The sequence below is a fragment of the Tachysurus fulvidraco genome, chromosome 20 (assembly GCF_022655615.1).
Source record: "Tachysurus fulvidraco isolate hzauxx_2018 chromosome 20, HZAU_PFXX_2.0, whole genome shotgun sequence".
In the NCBI taxonomy this organism is placed as follows: Eukaryota; Metazoa; Chordata; class Actinopteri; order Siluriformes; family Bagridae; genus Tachysurus; species Tachysurus fulvidraco.
Window position 1 is genome coordinate 5,027,276 of NC_062537.1, and position 21,167 is coordinate 5,048,442.

At 42.7% G+C, this 21,167-nt stretch overlaps 1 protein-coding gene across 2 annotated transcripts in view; it reads right to left on the reverse strand.

Moving 5' to 3' along the window:
• The window catches only part of zmiz2 (zinc finger, MIZ-type containing 2), a 31,692-nt gene extending 10,909 nt beyond the window's left edge, over nt 1–20,783 (reverse strand). The window contains exons 1-2 of one of the 2 annotated variants that reach the window (XM_027139423.2): nt 20,234–20,783; nt 1,341–1,446 (exon numbers count right to left, since the gene is read on the reverse strand). In XM_027139423.2, the coding sequence (XP_026995224.1) occupies nt 1,341–1,390 (50 nt within the window). In that variant the 5' untranslated portion in view covers nt 1,391–1,446; nt 20,234–20,783. The remainder of the gene's footprint in view (nt 1–1,340; nt 1,447–20,233) is intronic. The other variant, XM_027139425.2, reaches the window with a different exon arrangement.
• Between the last annotated feature and the right edge of the window lie 384 nt (nt 20,784–21,167).

Here is a 21,167-nt window from a genome sequence, read left to right on the forward strand (position 1 = left end):
TTAGACAAACTACATTTGGTGCTGCAGTGGATCAAAGTGGAAAAAAATGCAGCTGGTAGAAAATGTCAGTGTGTGATTACACACATCTCATTTTGTGTTGAAGCAAAGCTGAAATATTAATTCTGTAATAGTGCAAGTATCAACAAAGATCCTGCTGACAGAAATACCAGAAAATTCCCTTTGTGCATCAAAGAGCTCAGAGCTTTTACTAGCATCAGGATCATCAGCATAACAATTCTGTCTTTTTAATTTATTTGTCATTGCAGCAAAATTGGGATCAGATGCTGATGGACTATGTAGCTGTGCTCATGATTAAACCTACTTGAATGCACAATTGGTGAGTTTTCTTCAGCACATGGTTAACACGGTGAGATGGTGATACGCGGCATAGCTGTAATCTGAACGTTTAACCCTGAGCGCCCTTTCACACTCGATATTAACAGCTCCTCAGTGGAAGCTCCAGAGCCTGAAAACATTTCCAGCTCAACCGACGGTCATTTACAGCTGACCTGTGGCCCACAGGATATTGGGGCTCTGCTGTGGCTCTGAGTGATGGCCTCCAGCATTACAGGGTTTGTGAAGTCGAGCAAGCGGACCGGCTTGCCATCAGTGGCACAATGCATTCCATGAGACGCTGAGGTTTTTTTTTCTGAAAAAAGAAAAAAACCACCAGATGCTCTTCCATCATAACCCCCCTCCCCCGGCCTCACATCAACCCGCCCGCACTGAAACAGGAAACCGCTGTTCCGGAGCCAAACCCAAAGGCACCCAATCAACACAGAGCTGCTGGCACGGCCAATAAGAATTCAAATCAAGGACGTAGGACGTCTGAGGCTGGGCGAATGACAGACGAGGATCCGGGACGCAGCTGAGGAGTAGTGAAGCCATCACCACTGCGGTTCCTTTTGTAAAGCCAATATTCACTTATGATATTCTGTTAATTATGTTCTCTCACTGCGTGTACTAAATTCTGGCCATAAATTAAACTGCTAAAGGAAGGAAAGACAAAACTCTACCAAAAATGAATCTCAGACGTTAACTGAGGTATCTTAAATGCTGTAAATACTAAATATGTTAAATCGGACATACTGCTCAGTTGGCAGAAGGGGCTAAAGGCACATTTCAAGCCATGTGGCTTTTGAGTCTTCTGGGAATATAAGGAAACAAGCTGACAGATCAAGAAATTCTGGGGGCTCAAGTGTGCCATTTCTGAGGAGGAAGTGTGTGTGTGGGTGAAGTGTGGAAGACACACACACACAGAGTATACTGACACAAAGAACAGGAGAGCAGACAGTTTGTTCATGCACACACACACACACACACTCATTTGCGGCACGCACCTGTGTGGCGTTGGAGGCAGGGCAGGTTTCATGGAGTTGATGGGGTTCATCGGAGGAATGTGGGGGTCGGCTGAGAACCCCGAATCACCTCAACCTGGCAGGCAGTCTGAAAGAGAAAGAGACAAAATGTCAGATTGACTGAAACAAAAGGTGGTGTTTTTTTTTCCGATTCGTTTCATTATGAGTCACTAAGGGCACACGAGTGCAGTTGGTGTTGTGCAGCTTTTATTTTGATGGCTGCAGTTCAGCTCCTTCGGCAGAAGGGGTTAATCACTGAGCGCAGAGCACTGGGACCCATCTCTACTCACCCCCACGCTTCAATAACACACACACACACATTTTGCAGGCATTGCTCGAGCTGCACAGCACTATAAATAAAGAACACAAAGAAAACGCACAATCTTCTCAGATTCCCCTCAGTGCTGGGGATGAGAGGGGACTCGTTTCTGGCTAGAAAGCACAAAAACAAAGTGGGGGGGGGGGCTGCGTGTGTTTGTGTGTGTGTGTGTGTTACTAGAGAAATCAAGACGATAGATTTTGTGGACAAATGAGTACGCCCTGCTCCAAACACCACTGGCTGACTGGCTGTAGATTCCTTCTCTCCATTGCGAGAGAGAGAAAGGAAGGGAGAGAGGGAGGGGGCTATTTATAGCGCCTTGATTTCAAAAGGAAGAGAAAAATGCAGTGTGGAAAAAGCAGTTCAGGATCTTGTGGCGGTCTGTGTGCGATTCGAGCCCTCCTTGAAGATAATGCCTTCAACCCCCCATCAATTATTCAGAGTGATCGGGGGAGCTTGTTTGAAGAAGAGGTGGCTTTGCTGGTTCTTGTTGGGCTTTTTGTGGACATATGTGCCCCTGTGTGTGTGTGTGCGCGCGTGTGTGTGTGTGTGTGTGTATTGCAGTCGTTAAGTAATGACAACACCACCTCCATACACACTATCACACCCCCTTCATCAGAGGGCGACCCTATCCTTTTTTCTTGTTCAATTCCTCCAGGTCTTGTCTCCTATCTCGAGGGTAAGCACCATTAACAGACATGCTAATTTGCTGCCAACATCGGTGCCCGTCATCCCCCCCCACACCCCTTTCTTTCCCTCTCTCTTTCTGTACAGATTTAGGTCAGACGCCCTACAGCTTGGAAAAGAGGGATGGAGAAGAGGCTGAGCGGGGAGGAGGGGGGAGAGAGAATTTATCCACGAGAGGGTCACCTACAGGGATAATGAGAAGAGGAGAGCAAAAGAAATGATGTGCATGCATACGTGTGTGTGTGTGTGTGTGTGTGTGTGTGTGTGTGTGTGTGTGTGTGTGTGCGTGTGTAATTAGTAACAGAAAATGGAGAGAGGGTTCGGATGTTTGAGCTCCTCCAAAGTCATATTTTGATAACCACTTGATTGAAGCAGGCTTAATAATATGAACATGCTCACACTGCCCTCTTTTACTGCCACGTGCCAACACACGGTTTGTTAAATTGCACGTCTTTGTCTTCCCACACCACAACGCTTCCCGAGTACACAGACAACTTGTGTGTTTAGCCTCCTAACAACGTCTGAACACCCTCACCGTGCTGTAGAACGTCTCCATTTAATTAATGTCCACTAAACGGCTGATGGACTGAACTGTCTGTGCTTAATTAGGCCTGCACTTGAAAAGCCAACCTCTGTGATTATTAGCGCCGTGCATTTGAGAGCCCCTTCAGCATAGGAGCAGCCATTCAAACTGCCACTACAAATTACAGTAACGCATCTGCTGGCGTGGCTAAACGTGACACCGCTGCGTTCTCTCGCGCAATCCCTCGTAAAACCACGCATGCTGCCTTCTGAATGAACAGTTTGAAGTGCAGAAAGCATAAGCTATGCGTCATGGCGGCAGCCAAAAGAAGGCACACACGCAGCTTGGCACCATGCAGACAGCACACACACGAGCTCATAAACCACTGGATCTTATTTACGAGTCCCTGGGTAGAACACTTCAGCTTCCTGATCTCTGTCTCTCCTCGCTCTCTTTCTACATTTGTGCGTGTGTGTGTGTTTGTGCGCGTGTGTGTGTTTGTGTGTAACAGATAATAGCACAAACTGTTCTTACTCTGCAAGGAACAGAACACACTGTTCTTTAGTTTCACTCTTTCCTAGGTGGATTTTATCCGTCTCTAATTCCTCCCCATGTCTGCAATGCCCAGATCCTGCTGCTGTGCCCCACCACTACTGCCCAACACACACACACACACACACACACACACACACACACACACACACACACACACCATCACCAGAGCACACTTGCTAACAAGCATCTCCCTCCTTCTTGTGAAATCTCAGCATCTACCCTTACGTTGCTCTCTTTATTTTTTCTGTTTGTGTCGCGGGCTCGTGTCTTCTGCTCAAGCCTGGGCTCGAGCCTAGAGGCTGCTGCGAGAGTGTGGATGTTAAGGAAAAATAAAAAACAGGCATAAAAGTCAAATACATAATCTATGACAGCACGGCTCAATTTAACAAGCACGTGCCATGAGTGTTTTATTAAATGCTTCCATTTTTCTAAGTGGCAGCTCGCACTGGCCCGACAAAGCCCTTTTTTTTTTTGATCGGCCGTAGAAACAGCTGCATGTCAGCGCTCTTAAACCCCAAAGTGCAGATTCAGCTCTCTGAGGAGATGCGGGGAGGAAAAAAGAAAAAAAAAAAAAAACACTGCTGGAAAAAAGCAGTTCCAGGGTTGATCTTGATGTTTGACTTGTAGGCTACTGTTTAATAGTATCAAGCTACAAAAAGCCTTGCTTGCTTCTCCTTGCTTCACATTACTTTACAGTAACATTTACTCAATCACGGGCCAATAACTCAAAATGGAGCATCGCTAAAGACAAAATAAGCTAATGGCCCACTTGGGACTGCCATCCAAACTCCACCACTTGTCCACATGCCAAACTTGGGAGCAACTCTAGTCACGTGACGACGAAGCAGTGCCTCCCACTTTGTGGCCCCAGGCAGGAGGAATGAATTTTAGAAGCCTCCAAAACACACACACACACACACACACACACACTTAGGAGAGACAAACGGGGGAGGGTAGCCGGGGGAAGGGGATTAGTAGTCACAGGAAGACTGGGTCTGATAACACATTCCTTCACACACAGACACACATGCCGAGTTGGACACACATTTGACAAGCACTGCAAAAATCATTAACTATGCCACAGCCACTGGAAATAGAACAGGTTTAAGGCGATCAGAACAGCCACAATCGTACAGAGGGCAGGATCAAAGAAAGTGATTAAGCAGGGCAAAACGTTTGCCATGCCATCCACCGAATCACTAAGTTATTTAATACTGAAATTATCATATATAATTATTTTTTTTGGTTGCAAAAGCAAAATACACCTGCACAGTGGTCCTCGTGCATGGGGACGATTACTCTTCAAAGCGTTGCTAGATTAGCAGTTCACACCTGAGTGCTGGGTCAGTTTTAAGCAGACAGAAACTGACGACGCGCTTGCCCCGAGGACATGCTGAAGCACGGACAAAAGACGACCAGAAATGAATTTCCTTCCTCGCTGTTGTATTTACTAGTGTAAACCTGGTAAAAAGGTCTCGCTATTGCTAGGTTCTGGTAGCTATTGTCACTCAGAAAGCAGCCAAGAACCGTGTGCTCGATAAAGTGTTTGTGCTTTTGTCAGGAGAATTGTGAACTGGAATCCTGACAATGTCCTAGCCAGCCGTGACTGGTTGTTTGCTCTCTGTGAGGGAAAGCAGCATTTTGTTAAAAATGTGCTGGTTGGGTGCACGTATTTCTGAGAAAGGACACACATCGACAGGCTGGGAATTGGCAAGGAGTGAAAGGAAAAACCCAATATATTCAGTAAACAGGGTTTATAAAAAAAAAAAACACAGATTCCATGAGCCTCAAGCTTGATTGTCTATCCATATATCATGCTCCACTTGCTGTCAAAGTTTTTGCCGCCCCATGGGAGTTATAAAAACAGGTGAACAAAAGCACAGATTATTGCAGCCATTTTACAAAGTGAACATTATTTACTACATTAGGTGGTAGGCAGAGTTTCTGAAAGCCTCTGTCGTGTGAGCCTCTGTTTCCATCAACCAATCAACAGATTGCTCCTTTCCCCAAAAGCCCAATCACGAAGCTCCAAAGACAAGAGCAATACTATCGCTGATGTGTGATCGCTAAAGGGCATCACAGGATAATGACGCATTGCACAAGCATACAGCCAATTATTCTTATTTTCTATTCTGAGGAAAATTTTAGTTTCTCTTGTAACAGGTTTTGTAATACAAATGATTCAATTAGTCCTTGTTGTCACCTGGTGGCTCCTAGCAACATTTCTACGCCGTCATTAGCTTCTTTCCTGTTGTGTGCGTGTGTAGCCGTGGGGGAACTACAACGGAGGAAGTGCCGCCCACAAGGTCAGCTGTTAGTCAGTCAAAGCTTGTTTACCGTCTCCATACTGACAGGCCTTGTATGCTCATGTAGCATTCTTCATACACCTCCCTTTAAATCGAATCAAACTTCACCACGGTTTAAAACCCAGCCTGTCATGCTAGCATTATAATCTCTCTAATCAAGACGCAACATCACAACAATGCTTTTGTCCTCAGATGGCTTGCCGTGATGTTGAAGCGAAACCCATGCATCCATGTTTCACGTGACATCCGTAAGTCACGGCTGAGAGGCAGAATGCCAAAGGCTGAGGATCTAGAGCAGCCTGGATCGAGACTACTCAGCACAATTAATGGTGCAGAGTGTTTTCTCTAGGTCAAGTGTTCCACCCTTTTTCCGTCATGCTCTCGTTCTCTGTTCAGGAAGTTACAAGCGAATACTCAAGTCTCCTTCCTAGTCACCTTAAAGACATGAAGGAGGCCAGTAAACATTTAGAATATCCCACATGCCTTTGCTTTCTCTCACAGTCTCTCATGTATTAGTGGACTGGGTTTGCCCAACACACACACACAGTTCACGTTGTATAACATGCTTTAGTTTCAACAAATGATTGCTTATCTTGTTTAAACAGGAAATGAAAGTAAACAGGGTTTATGAAAATCGGTGATGAACGATGCCAAATAGAAATAAATGGATAGTACTGTTTACAATGACAAATAAAAGTCGAGCAAAATTGAATAATATTTGTATATCAAAAGGGTCCAATCAAAACTGATTAAAATGTCAAGATCCTGTCTTGCTGGTCGTGTAAATTCAATTGAGGAAAACGTGCATGTGTTTGTAGCGAGCACGCACACACACGCATCTTCACAACGAAACTGTGGGCTCATGCAGATAAAAGCATTTCACAGGTGTCTTTATCTGCCCTATGATACTGGATGAATGGTAGCTAGGATTAAAGGAGTAATATTTACAATGTCTAATCAAGTGTACTTACATTAGACTAGCAGCATGTTGTGCACATAGAAAAAAACTCGATCATCACAATCCTAACATTTCCCAGCTTTCCTTTACAGAAGTTCTCCTGGTGTAGAGCAGGAACTCCCTGCGCTCTAAAACTCATTTTCCCTGCGTGAGCCGCTTTGAATCGAGCAGCCGCCAATGCAAATGGAGCCACATTGTATTGATTCCTCTGTAACGACTTTGTTACGCCGCTGACTGTCCTTTATAAAAGCAGTGTTGGCTGGTTCGTTCAAGGGCCTCTGCTTGATAAACTTGTCTGACTTCAACACTCAGAACAACCCTCAAACAACTCCCCCCCACCTCCACCTCTCCCTTCCCTGTGCTCTCTCTCACCCCTGCACCGTGACTCACTCTAAACATAGTGATGGCTTTCTCTCTTTCGGTGGTATAGAGGGAAGAAAACAGGTTGACTGACTGATGGTTCATCTGATTAACGTTGACACAAGCACCCGATGGAGACTAGTGCACAGACAGCTTACTGCTGCCCTGCCTCGCTGACAAAAGCCACATTATTCTTCTAATAATGGGTAAGAAATGCATGCTGAGGAGCTACTGCAGGGCAGCGACGCCACCTTGTTCCATTATCTGGGTGCAAAAATTAGTCAGAACTGTTGAAGATCTGATGCTGTGCTCATTCCATGACTAATTAACAATACGCCCCTTTTACATTACAGTATCCAGCTTTACAAGTATAACATTCTATAATCCGGTTATTCTGTTGTTTTCATTTTATTGTTAATGTAACAACAGGTAAGCCAAAGAAAATGAGAGTCATACATTTTCAAAGGCTCTTTATTTCACCTTGTCTGTAGCCTGCAATGAGTTAACCGGAGACTTCTAGCTCTTAATAATGAACACTGCCCTGGGGCTAATAGGCCAGCTCAGCCTGTTAGGCTTAAACTCCTCTTCAGAATGAGATTTTACACCTCGTTAATATTCAGAGCCTTAGCAGTCTCAAAGTGAGGGCATTGAACTGACCGAGCATGTCGCTGTTTAAGACTGAGATCAGACTAAACATTTCAGTAGGGAAATTTACACGAGACAGGTCTCCTCTTTTATTTATCTAGGGAGCTCTCGAGGTGAGCTCAGGACACCGTTCACATGTGTGGCCTTCAAGCTTAAAATAGAGGCACGAAGATCCATCGCTGGTGCTTGGAACTGGTGAGAGGAGCACAGCGTCAGAAAGCGTCGGACCACAATCCACACAGGGAATTAAAGCTGCTTCAATCACACACAAACAAACGGACAAGAATCCCCCTTTCTGACCCAAGTCAACACTCAGACTTATATAGGCTATTGTGGTGAATAAACGGTAGCTATGGCAAAGAGCAATGTGGGTTTTTTTTTTTTTGCACATGGTCAAGGCATGGTTAACCTGATTACTGAGTAAGACCAGCTAAAAGATCTGAGGACATTCAAGAAATGTAGCTTGCTTTCCAGGAAATAAAACCTCACACACACTCGCTGGATGTGAGCATGCTATGAATCAAAGATGTGGACTGATAGAACGGCTGGGTTTCCAGTCAGTGAGCGTAGGCTGTGGTCAGAGCTGCTACGTAAGTCTCGGAAAGAGCAAAACAAGACGGTGACGAGGCGTTTGGAGCGGAGACGTCAGAAAGCCTGGGCCGACCATGTCACTGCTGCAGGGGCGTACGCGGTGTAATATCGCCCATCAGACGAGGAGTTCCACCCCCTGCACCCCGCGCTGACTCATTCAAGTCTGACACACACACAAACTCTTTCTAGCTCACATTCACACACACTCATGCAAATGTACATTGATCCAGTTCCCGGCATATTTGCAAGTCCTTAACAAACACTGTGTATATTAAACGGCAGAAGCGACAGTCCTGGAGCCTTTTCACAGATATAAGGCGTTCTGTTTCTCGCTACTATTTTAGCCTTTTTTTGCAATTCCGATTAGCATTTTAATCCATCATACATTATGACAACCAACACAGAAATGAGTAATCCACTAAATATAAAGCAATAACAGCATAGTGGATCAATTTATTTAGCTCGGTTTCTATTTATGTATGATGCTGTTGTGTGCTGCTCATGCAGAGTTTTGTTTTACGGTGTTCTAGCGGTCGAGCACTTAAATAAAGAGGACGGGGTCGGCCGAGTGTTCTTGTTTATATAAAAAAAGAGAGAGAGAGAGAGAGAAAAAAAAAAAGAGTGCAAGGTGCCAGGAATTGCAACATGCCACACAAGCAAAGTGTAGACCCTGGTGTGCGAGCGGAAAGGAAGTACGTGTGTCGGTGTTCTCAGAAATGAACTGCAAAAACTGGCCTTGTAACTGATCATGCTCGATGGCTTGAATTTTTTACCTCCTCTTAGGCTCTTCAGTTTGAGGGGTACACATACGCAACAGTATATCCTGAACTCCTGAAGTCAGCTAATCTGTCACGGGAGTAATTCATCCTCTTAATTATAGCGATGATATGAACATAAAGCGAAGCGATATATCCTCAATAAAAAAAAATCCTTTAGTGGTTTAAAATTGACTTGCACATTGCACAAGAAAACAGAATGGGTTTTCCCCCTTCATTGTTTAAAGCAGAAGAGAAGCCTCTGTAGACTTCTCTATAGCTTTTGTTTCCTTGTCCTTTTAAGACGTAGTCCCTTCCAATTTAGATATAGAGACTGAGTTAGTAGTGCTGCTGTTGGTCCTATACTATCCCCTTCTGTCTGAGCCACACTTCAGGATGGCCTCTCGATGACCACGAAAGATTTTAGATTGGTCTAAGAAAGGTAAAATACCTGACAATATCTTAAAACTACATCTATGTGCAGTCATTTCCTTTTCTCAAAGATGGCGATACAAAATGTGAGCTTTACACTTTACACCAGTTTACAAAGCTGACTGCCTCAAATCAGGATTAATTAATAGTCTGAATCGTTAAGCAGATCTTTAACACCATGCAAACCACCACATATATACGAGAACTGCTCAAACTTTCCTGAAATTCATGGCTGGCTTGAAAGTGTTGTGACTGCCCACTCCCGTCTAGCCAGGACTCATGAGGTGCTGGCAGTGACAAAATGATTTTTGGTGGGATAAGTAAACATACAAATTAAACTCATGATTGTTTTTTCCTCATTTGTATAATTAGATAGGAAGATGTGACGTGCTCATGCATCTAAGATGGGTGCCGGACATCGGTAGGAGCGGTGATGACAAGAATTTGTTATGTAAGGCGTAATATACCATCAATCTTTAATACTTATAATCTTATGTTGTGAAGTCCATCTATTGCAAATCAATTCAATTGGAATATTTTATTTGGGTCGATGAAGGCTATAATCTAGCACAAAACATTTTCAGGATTAGAAATCTTGTAGGATTGCCTGAGCACTGGTGGTTTATTGGAGTGTTATTTAATGACCACTCCACCTCCTCCACTACAACGTGTGAGGCAGAAAAGGTTAAAGATCAAGACAGTTTTATTGTCCTGATGGTTTCTTAGTGCTGTAGCAGACAGTGTCTCTACAGAAAAGATTTAATGGCACCTCTCTCTACATTCTGAGAATCTGGGAGAAAAAAGATCCAGGACATGAACTTACTTTCTGCTTGTGTTTATGCCTCAGTATCATAAATGCTACTCAAATCAGACATTTGTCCATAGACCGATGGGGTGACAGTGATATTTCTCTGAACCACCATCGGTTTGTTCCTACGAGCAGAATATCTGGTGGTGCTTAGAAACCAGAAATCCGGCGTTGAACCTTCTATCTCTCTTTAATACTTAATAAAAAAAAGTCAACACAAACATACAACTGTTGATAAGGACATCATAAGCTTTGTGTAAACTACTACCTGAATATTTTAAGGTCTGGTTTTGCTTGGCCAGTGAGAGGGGGCTCGTGACATTACGTGACACTAATGAGGCATCCGTCAGGATCCACGATGTCCCCGTCAGTGAGTACAGAGAATCCATTAACCCGCTTGACCTTGCATGGCTGCTACTCAGCTCTGCCTGAGGAAGGACCTGAGAATGAACCTCTTGAAGCCAGCCAGCTGAGTCTTCTTTACACCAGATCGACTCTTCTACGCAAGGAGGATGGAGGAAATACATAGAAAGGAATGGAGGGTCGACTTGGGCTGAGGGTTTCATGTGGAGTACTTAATAGCGATTGAATTTAGTTTCCAATCCAAATCAAACTTGTGGAATAATAAGCAAATGCTTCTCCTTGCTCAAATCTCACACATGCTTTTCAGCCTTTAATAGTACCAGACTGTTCGACATATTTATCTGAAAGCTCTTTGACGAGCACAGAAATGCCTCACTGTGATGCTAATAGCAGGATTTCTGCTGAACTAACGAATGGAATTATTTGCGCAGGCCTATTGCTGCTTTAAACAAACGAACACACTGAGCAATTCAGCTGATGCAAAGCAGCTCATGTTCTGAACTAAATGTTCAAATGTTACCCTAATGTAAGCAAATGAGTATGTTTCCTCACACAAGCGGCACAGCTCGGAGCCCCCTCGCTTCCTCGCCCTCCTTTTGTCCGTAGGATGATAAATTGTACTGTATCTGCACCTCCTCACATAAGAAGGCACGGCCTATGGAGAGTGTGAGTGATGACATGGTGCTCTTTTCCTCTGGTGACCAGATTAAAGGGAAACGGGCTTATTTAAGGGAGCAGCCACGTGGCACAGCAGAGTGGCGGCAAAACTGCATCAGAGCCAGGCACAGCGTTGATGAGAAGATTAGACAGAAGCCGACTTCACAGATGAAAACCACAGGAAAAGGGAGTAGCTCCAAATGACATGTCAATGGCATCATCTCTCATCACATGTCTAACCTCTTAGTGCAAACAGGATATTTGATCAATTGTAACTTCGCATTTATTTCTTATATGATGCCCAGCAGACTACAAAATATTTGAATTCTACGATAACGTACTCTAAACCACATGGTGTCACAATATCCATCGACACGCTAGCTGGAGGTGAAAATCCAAGAAAACCTTTTTGCTTTGAATTATTAGTAATTTTTTTAATATTATATTAGTGTATATATATATATATCTTTATATTTTCTCTTAGAAAGTTCTTTTGGAGCATGATTTTAAAGTAATCTATTACACTGTCAGGATTGATCACGCCATCATTAGAAGGCCAAATGCAAATCCATACATCAGTAGGGCATGTATTAAATTTGCGCGGGCCATTTTCCAGACACAATTTCACCATTCGCTGGGTTTTAATAATGAGACAGTTCATCAAGATTATGCATAGGTACTTTGAAAACGATCAAAATCATGCAGAAAATAAATCGCTTGCTACAACTGCGGCAAAACCGCTCCCACGTTTGACTTTCGCTGCACGTTCACACCGACGGCTTTTAAATTTAGAGTGTAAGATTTATCCTAAGAACAGAGCATGCTCGGTTCTAACGTATTTACTACAGCTCGCAATGCATTGCACAGCCTTTAATCAGCGTTGTACTGGATGTGCAATTATGACTAAGTTTAGTTTCAGTTTGACTTTTCCACCAGTCTAAAAAGATTTAAACTCTGACAGTAGATCTGGCGGTAAGGCAAAGCACTCGTTTACACTATTGTGCTCATTCTGTTCCATCCATCGACACGTTATGATTTCTACAGTAACATCTGCTTCACTGGGGCTCGTTTGGTGATTTGGTAAAGTTGTGAAGAAGTCAATACCCAGACGTTCATTCAGCATTTCTTTAAGAAATCTCCAGTGTCAGGCACTTTGTAACAGTCAGATGTAACGTTTTCCACCACAGAAATTTTTTCTTCTCTTCTGTCTTATTGATTTCAAGAAAGAGGGGAAAGTATGAGTTGAAGGAATCGCTATTTATATCTGCTAGAAGTGCGAACAGTGTTTCCCAGATGTTCCACAAAATTAAATGGAATTAAAATCATATTATCTTATCTTTTCATATAAGGAGAATAAAAATTCTGGGGTTGGTGTATCTTACTTCCAGATTTAAAAGAAGCACCTTGCTTGAGGGAACGTGGCTGAACTCATCACTTGGTTACTTGCAGTAGGGATATCATTAGCTCAGTGGTTACAGTGTTAGACTACTGATTGGAAGGTTGTGAGTTTGAATCCCAGCCCCAACATGCTGCCACTGTAGGGCTGTTAAGCCCTTAACCGTTCTGCCAAATGCCTTAAATGTCGTTGAAACGATTCTTCACAGAAATGTGAATTGCACAAGCCCCGTCGTATTATTGAATCAAAGTTCCCGCCAAGTTTCACGTTTTGTGCTTCATGTTGCCCCACAATTCTTTAATCTTCTCAAGAGAGTATAAACCTCCTTTGAGGGCACTGAGGCAAATCACAGTGTCTATGGAGTTTCTTCCTGCATCAATATACTGTAGTAGCACAAGAATTAGTGGTTGTGCCTCTGGACTACTGAATACAAGTTGTGAAGACCACCAAGAAACAATAGCTCTCAACAGCTTCTCCTCATCTATTGTTTATCTGGGGTTCAATCGCATCATCACGCTACTTCGGAGCGTCGACTGCTCTTAAGAAGCAATGAGTATTGTAATATATACGCATGTATAACAATGCTACACAATGGGCACAAAGCCGAAATAACAGCCTGGCACATTTACAAACATAACTTAGCATATTTTGTAAAGAGCCAAATAAAGGAGGAATCCATTAGTAGCTAGTCATTCATCTGAACACTCTCTTCACTCACATTCTCAAGATTCCCAGCAGCTGGTAGAAAGGTACTCCGGATTGACCTCGGTGACCGTTGCACATTTATATCCGAGACAAAGTGTCTTTTCCCTCCTCATCTTTCGGAAGAATCAACAGTCCCCAGGCCACAGTGCCTACAGGAGCAATTTGAGCGAGTGGTCCAAAAAAGCCTTGTGTCCTACAGAGATCAAAGCTGTTCCTGTGTAGCCAAACACACCGGGGGGAGCAAAGGAACATCAGTTTGCACAGCAAACGGCAGCTGTTCCGAAAAGGGAGAGTTACCTGCCCCCACCGCGCTGCACAGACCAACCCTTCCCCCAATCCCAAGAGTCTAGCCTTTAGTCGTTTTAACATCCATTACACCTCCATAACAAAAAGATCTGACGCAGACACGTGTTCGACATTAAGGACGGTCACATTGTTTCATTTGCTTTCCTTTTAGACTCAAATATTGAATGTCTCACAAGACAAGAAGAGGATGTTCCAGAGTCTTGAGCTAAGTCTTGCTTGCAATAAATTGTGATGCGGTGTCTGTGCATCCAATCCGGTCTGGGATTTCCAGGTCACTTTGAGCACAAGAGAATTAGTTAGCGAGCCAGGCCTCGGTTCGGAATTCTAATCACACCAAGACAGCCACAAGGCAGCTTGAGTGCTTCTCGACACTTTGGCAAGGCCTCTGCCTGTGGCTTAAGTAACAAAAGAACGCAGCCTAAATTCTGTCTTAATGGTTTCACGAGAGACGGTGCAGAATGTTCCGTCGTGTCTTATAAGAGGGGAACAAAATAATAAAAAGACACCTTGTTCCATGGAGCAGTGCTGTTTGGCCATATTTCTACATTTATTATCCAAGTTGATGACCCCTGGCCTCTGCTTTTGATCAGGGAGATGTGTACGGAGAAAGACAGAGAGAGAGAGAGAGAGAGAGAGAGGGGTAATGAAGCCATCAGCTACTAAAGATCTTTACTGTGCACTAAGCCAGTCAATAGGAGGTCAGCCATCTCTTTCTCCATCTGTCTGAAAATACACTGCAAGTGTGGAGCAGGGGGAGAAGCGTCAGGCAGGGCATAGACAGATTACACAAGCAGAGCTATCTGATGATCTGCAGGCTGTTCAGTCTTACTGTCAACCTTCTGTTAACACTCGTGTTGTGGTCGGAGTAACACCTGTGTGCGTGTGTGTGTGTGTGAGACCTGCTCTCTGATGTTAGGGACTGTGCTGCACAGGAGTACCGCTGGATGAGCATCCTGGGCTTATGCTAATAACGAACATGTGATTATTGATGGTTTTTTAAAATAACTAGGATTGATGGTACGGTGATACAGGATGTTACAGTAACAGCAACATTACTAACAGACATATCTGGAAATCTTATTCGAAATATTTTTTTGCTTGTTTATTAACAGCCTGCTTATGTTTTGTGTCCTTTTTAATATAAAATATAATTTTTAATAATTTGTGTCCTTTTTAATATATATATATATATATATATATATATATATATATATATATATATATATATATATATATATATATATATATATTCACACACGTACGTTCTGGTCACACAGTGGTCCGTCTCCACTATTGACAATGTTTAATGGTGGTCGAACCCCCATGCTCTGCTGTTACATGATCTGATTTAACCTGTTCATAGTTCATCTCTCCCCTGAGCAGGGGCTCCCGTCTCAGGGCAGCCCGTTTCTGCGTTAACAAGAGGGATGCTCCTCTGAAACTCAATCCCGCTCTATTAACTATGACGACCACAAGCCGGAGGTCGAGAGCAGACCCTGACATAATGCGAGGCTCAGAGCGATCCTTCGGCGCAGCCACAATGAGTCGATCCCAGCAGGCAATGTGGGCTGATTATTTCCTCGCCTCAGCCTGTGGTTGAAAAACGCCTGCTTGCATAGTGACGGCAGACAAGAGAGCTGAGGACAAGGACTCGAGATAGCAAGCAACACAGAAATGTTCAATGTCAAACAAAGCTGACAAAACAACCTAAAAAAATATTTATAACTACTTACCAAATACAGAGGTGCGGATGTGTCAGAAATCCCTCACAGCATGAAAGTAATAATGGCTGGTTATTCATAACAAAAATAAATCCCCAGTTAAGGTCATTTCCTCTGTGTCTCTTTAAGTCATCGCTCCACAGATTATGGTGCTTTACAAGTCTGTAATCCTTAACCACAACTATAAGGCAAACAGGCTTAAAAAAAAGAAGTAGTAGGGTCAGTGTGTAAAAACGCACTCAGTTAATGAATGAAGTTTATGAAGACATGAAAGATGTCATGCCTGCAGCAAGATGTTCACTGCACTGCAATCCAGGTGGAATAAACTTCTCTTTCCTTTTCCCAGGGCACTTATTTATTTATTTTTTTAAGTGGGAGTGAGCAATCTACGAGATGATGAGCATGTTGATGATAATGTTGATGATGATGAGGGTGATAATGATATTAGCATGAGAGCTTTGGAAGCTCATTTTCAAATCAGATGAAGATGAACAGACTAACAGAATAAAACGTAGCTGCACTGTCGGTAGACGCGAAGCGAGGCCTAAATCCCTCTGCACCACGATCAGTGGGTATTTGAACGGGATGGTGGGTGGAATGTCGGAATCCAGCAACTCAAATTCACACACATCTTGGACTGCACTAAATAGCACGTGTGAATTATAAAGATTAACACTCAAGCCGTTCCCTCCCAATTAATACACAACAGACCCCTTTCCGTATTAATCCCTACTGTCCAAATGACAAATTACTCACCAGGGCACTGTAAATGCCAATTAAACCCGTTTATTCAATAAGTATGTGAGCCATTTGTTTTCGAGGCGTGACTCGAAGGTGTGAGGGAGCCAAATCCTCCTAAATCATCCATTGTCTCTGTGAGCGAGATCTAAATTAAATTACCTGCTTGATCTTTTGTTTCCCCTCTGGAGCTCCTGTAGACACATCCCGAAGGGGGGGGGGGGATTGCTGTCTTCAACATTACATGTCTAGCTCAAGCTCAGCGTGTTCTCACAGTCAAATAAATAAATAAATAAATAAATAAATAAATAAATAAATAAATAGCACTACTTTAAACTTGGTTCATTCCCAGAACATGTTATTTGATGTAGTTTATTAATATGTTCAAGCAGAAGGTAGTGGACTCAATGAAGATATGATCAAGATATTATAAAGCTTCTCCCTTTCATGTGTGCGTGTGTTCGGAGATGCTAAAAAAAAAAGGATCTTTTATGGAAGCGTGAATCAAAACGTCTGAAAATAAGCTGTTTATTAATGACCCGTGTCCTTACGTCAGGAGCAAAGAAATGAACGGAAATGAGTGGGAAGCTCTGACTAATATCACAAAGTCCGAAAAATCTCACTAGGACATCTAAAAACAGTGTGGATGACTCGGTCTCGAATGAGTGAGCAGAGTGTAAAGGTACAGCGCTCGCTTTCAGAAAACAGAGGTCTACTTAAAGCCAGAAGCCGTCCGCTTATCAATAATTTACTAAGCCCTTCCAACAAGAAGTGCTTCAAGTAAACATTACCTGCCACTGTGCGGCCTATTTGAAATAAAAGTGTCCGCTTTATTAGGAACACCCACACGTCTGGAAAACATCAAAAATCAGCCTATCGGCTCACATCAAGACACACACACACTTCAGGAATTCAGTAGCTGTCACTGTGGTCTGTGGCTGAGGAGCTTCTAGTACTTTCAAGCTTGCTGAGATGAAACTCAAATAATGAATCTATATAACAGCTGAAAGCATCTCAAGACACACAACACTGAGGCAGATGGACTACAGCAGCACAATATCACATGGGATTTCAGTCCTGTCAGCCAAAAACAGGAACCTGAAGCTATAGATATACAGTGGGCACGGAATCGTTTGAACCAGCGCGATTGGGAAGGTTTTCCTAAAAAAGTGGCTACTGCATATATATACACGTAACCAACCTTTGCAGAGAATTTGCATATATATATATATATATATATATATATATATATATATTTATTTATATATATATATATATACATACATATATATATATATATATATATATACACACACACACACACACACACATATATATATATATATATATATATATATATATATATATATATATATAAAAATAAAAAATAGATCTTGGGTAATTATAGGATTCCTGAAACCTCATCTAAAGAGAGAAAGTGTGCCAGTGAGTTTATTACCAGAACCATTTCAGGCACAGGGAAGCAGAGGAGATGTCGAAGAAAGTCATTTACACTACATATTGACTATTTTAGATAATAAAATCCAGGAATTTCCATGACATTATGGCCACAATTACTTTTTCCCCTTTCCCCTTTGTGCAACTTTTGTGCCATTGTGGAAAAAGTTTGTCAGGCATTCTGATTCTTTATTGCATTGGCAAACAATAATAAGCTGATCATTAACAAAAGTAACCACATATTGCTTATTACAACATACTTTAAAAGGTGCAACAGATAAAATTAATTTTTTTTTCTCCCTGACATTTGAATGATTCACGAAGCTCCGACCACAGGATCTTTAGTGGTCTGTTTTATCAGTGTCTGACTTATTATTTATGATGTTTTACATATTTTTCAGGTTATTTGCCAAGGAAAAACAAGAAACTTTTAATAATAACAACAGGTCTTGTAGGTGTAAAAGTGCTTCAACAGCATTTACTTTAGAAGCCTTGCGATGCTACCACCAGTGTTGGGACATTAGACGAATGTTAAAGACGTCTAATATAAAAAGAGCCAGGTGGCCATGACTTGACTCTCGGAAAAGGCATCTGTAGCCTACCTGTTGCATTTCACTGCATGTCCTTCACTGTATGTATGCGTCCAATAAAATTTGAGGTTTTTTTTTTTTGTCTGACCCACAAACACAAAGCATGTTGAATGAATTCTGGCTCATCACAAGGACCTAACCATCCGTCTCCATCACCACCTTTTCTGACCTGAGTCACACTCAGCATTCATAGAAAGCAGACACCCACGTGCAGGAAGAAGCAAGCCAAAAAAAAAAAAAAAAAACATCTGAATGTTACACAACATAATACCTGGCTTCATGGGTGGAGAGCTCCAGCACAAAGACATTGTGACACACAAACATGTCGATGTTGACACACTGAGTACTCAGACTGAGTAGATTTAAAACTCGATCCCACTTTCCCCCCCTTGTGATCCAACGGTGCCATCGGATCTCTCCGTATCGGCTGGCGTCGTCACACCAACTGAACAGACTATCTGCAAGCTTTTCTGGAATATCTTAAAATGTGCAACATCAGCATGCAGTGTGTGTTTATGTGCAAGATCTGTCAACTCAAACAACGTAAAACGCGTGTAAGACATGCTGACGGCATAAAATATCCATAAGCAGATTGGAAAATGTGTCAGATTTACTATCTTGTGAACTCTGTAGTGAACAATCCTTCAACTGCAAATCACTTTCAATAAAAATCACCTGCCAGGTGTAGAAAATACATACTTCAAATATGGATATATCTAATAAACACACACACGCACACACACATAGTACTGAAAAGGCAAAACTTGGTCCCTGGGTTCTTTTCCCCAGACCTTGTAAAAACATCTCAAATGACTTATCTAGCTCTCCAAGAAGTTCTCAACTGTGAAGGGAGGTGAGGCAGGAAACATACTATTACACTGGTGTTTCATCACACCTGCAGGACATAAGGCAAGCTAACAGCAACGAGCTGTTAGACAGAGAAAAAAAAACTGTACTCCAGCTGAGGTTATGTGAAAATAGTAGGACAGGAGCAGGCTCAGGTGAACAGAAGGTTTTGAGTTCAGATCCCACTACTGGGTACAAAACATTGGATAAAAGCATCTGCCAAATGACTGTACGCAAATCAATTGGGGTTTTGACTGTTGTTCCCCAATTAATGCTTGGATCATTTGGAATGAAAAGACATTTGATTAAAATTACAACAGAGTGCAAATACACAACCAGCACATTATGATAAATACACAATACACAGGACAATGACTGCAACAAATAAAAGGTATGTTGGGGGTCTGAGAAGGGTCTGGCTTCAAATCCAAGCCTAGATGTAAACTCCTGGCTCCATCATCAACACAATCAGCTCTATCTCCTAAATTAAAATGTGCTAAATGGAAATGTAAAGTCACACAACACCTCCCTTACTGCATCTCAGGTGAGAATCTTAGTGATAACCTTATCGTGTTACTAAAGACGAAGTGACTTCTCAGTCACTTCAGACTAAAGGAAGCTTGGAATGAAAATAAACACACAGCCCGGGTGCATCTCTCTTCCACTTGCTACATCAGCGACTACATTAAAGTCACTGTACTTCTAATTAATGTTAAAAATAATAATAATTTTGCGATAACTCCAAATCATTTGTCACAAAAATGTCGCCTACGCTGTTTAATGGCGTTTAAGGCTTTAACCCAGAGACGTACAAAACAGCAGAGTCCGGTTCGGATAAAGCACCTTAGCTTCAGGGGCTAATTCGAGGTGGCAGGCTTGCTAACCAACTAGCTAACCTGATTGCTTACACCTAGTATTAACGCTAACGTGTTAGCATCACTGAGCTAGCTAGCTAACCAGCTGTTATCATGAATTTATTTTATTTTATTTATTTTTTTAAATACCAAAAAAATACCATTAAAAGCACCGTTAAAGGACATCGAGCGGTGGGGGGCAAAAAGAACGTGGTCAACACTTAGAAAGTATTGGAAATGATTAGCAATACTGGATAGCCTTGCTAGCTAATTAGCCGTAGAGCTACATTATTGACTCCTACCTTGAGACTCCAGCTGCCCGTGGTTGTTGGATCGTGTAGGACTCGGAAAGACGCCGGAACCTAACTGCTCCTCTGCCTGCTGCAAGGAGATTTAATTTTCCCTTCTTTTTGAATCGACTTAACTTGTAGTTAAGGCGCGACACCGCGACTAGTCGTCCTAGTTCGGTCTGTAATCCATCTACGAGCGGGTGAAAAGCAAAGCTAAGAGCTAAGAGCTACCAGTAAAGGCTACCGGGCTCTGTGCGTGTCTCTGGCGGTGGAGCTCCCGGAGTCCGGCGGTAAGACCGCAGCATAACCAGCGGCGGATGTAATGAATCAGACGAGCACTCTGAGCTCCGGAGCGGTGTGTGTGCGTGTGTAACACTTTGTGTGTGTGTATATAGTCCGTAACGTTACCCACTCGGCCGTATTTTGCCAGGCTCAACCGCATTCCTCTCTCTATTGCACAATGAGCCGCTATAATTTATTCATGAGCTCATGGGGATGGAGGTTTCTCTCTCTCTCTCTCTCTCTCTCTCTCTCTCTCTCTCTCGCCCTCTCTCTTTCTGTCAGAAGAAAAGAGAAGCAGTTTTTTTTTTGTCACTCACCCCCTCATCATCATCATCATCATCATCACCGCCCTCCCCTGGCTGAACTTCCCCCTCCGCTGCTGTTCAGGCCAGATTAACAGATCAGCACATCGATCGAGTAACAATCGAGCAACCTGTCTATCGCTTAGTGACACGGGTTCCGTCCCAAACCGCGTGCTCATACACTAAAGAATCTGTCATAAGTGCGCCACCAACACTGACTATTTACTACAGGGTGTGCTGTTTTAGTAAGCAAGTGTTCATGTTCTTTAAGTGCACTATTTATTACAACAGTATGCGGTTTCGGATGTAACCCGCATACTAGTATATAATGTAGCATGTGACCTAAGTATTTGTTCTGTACA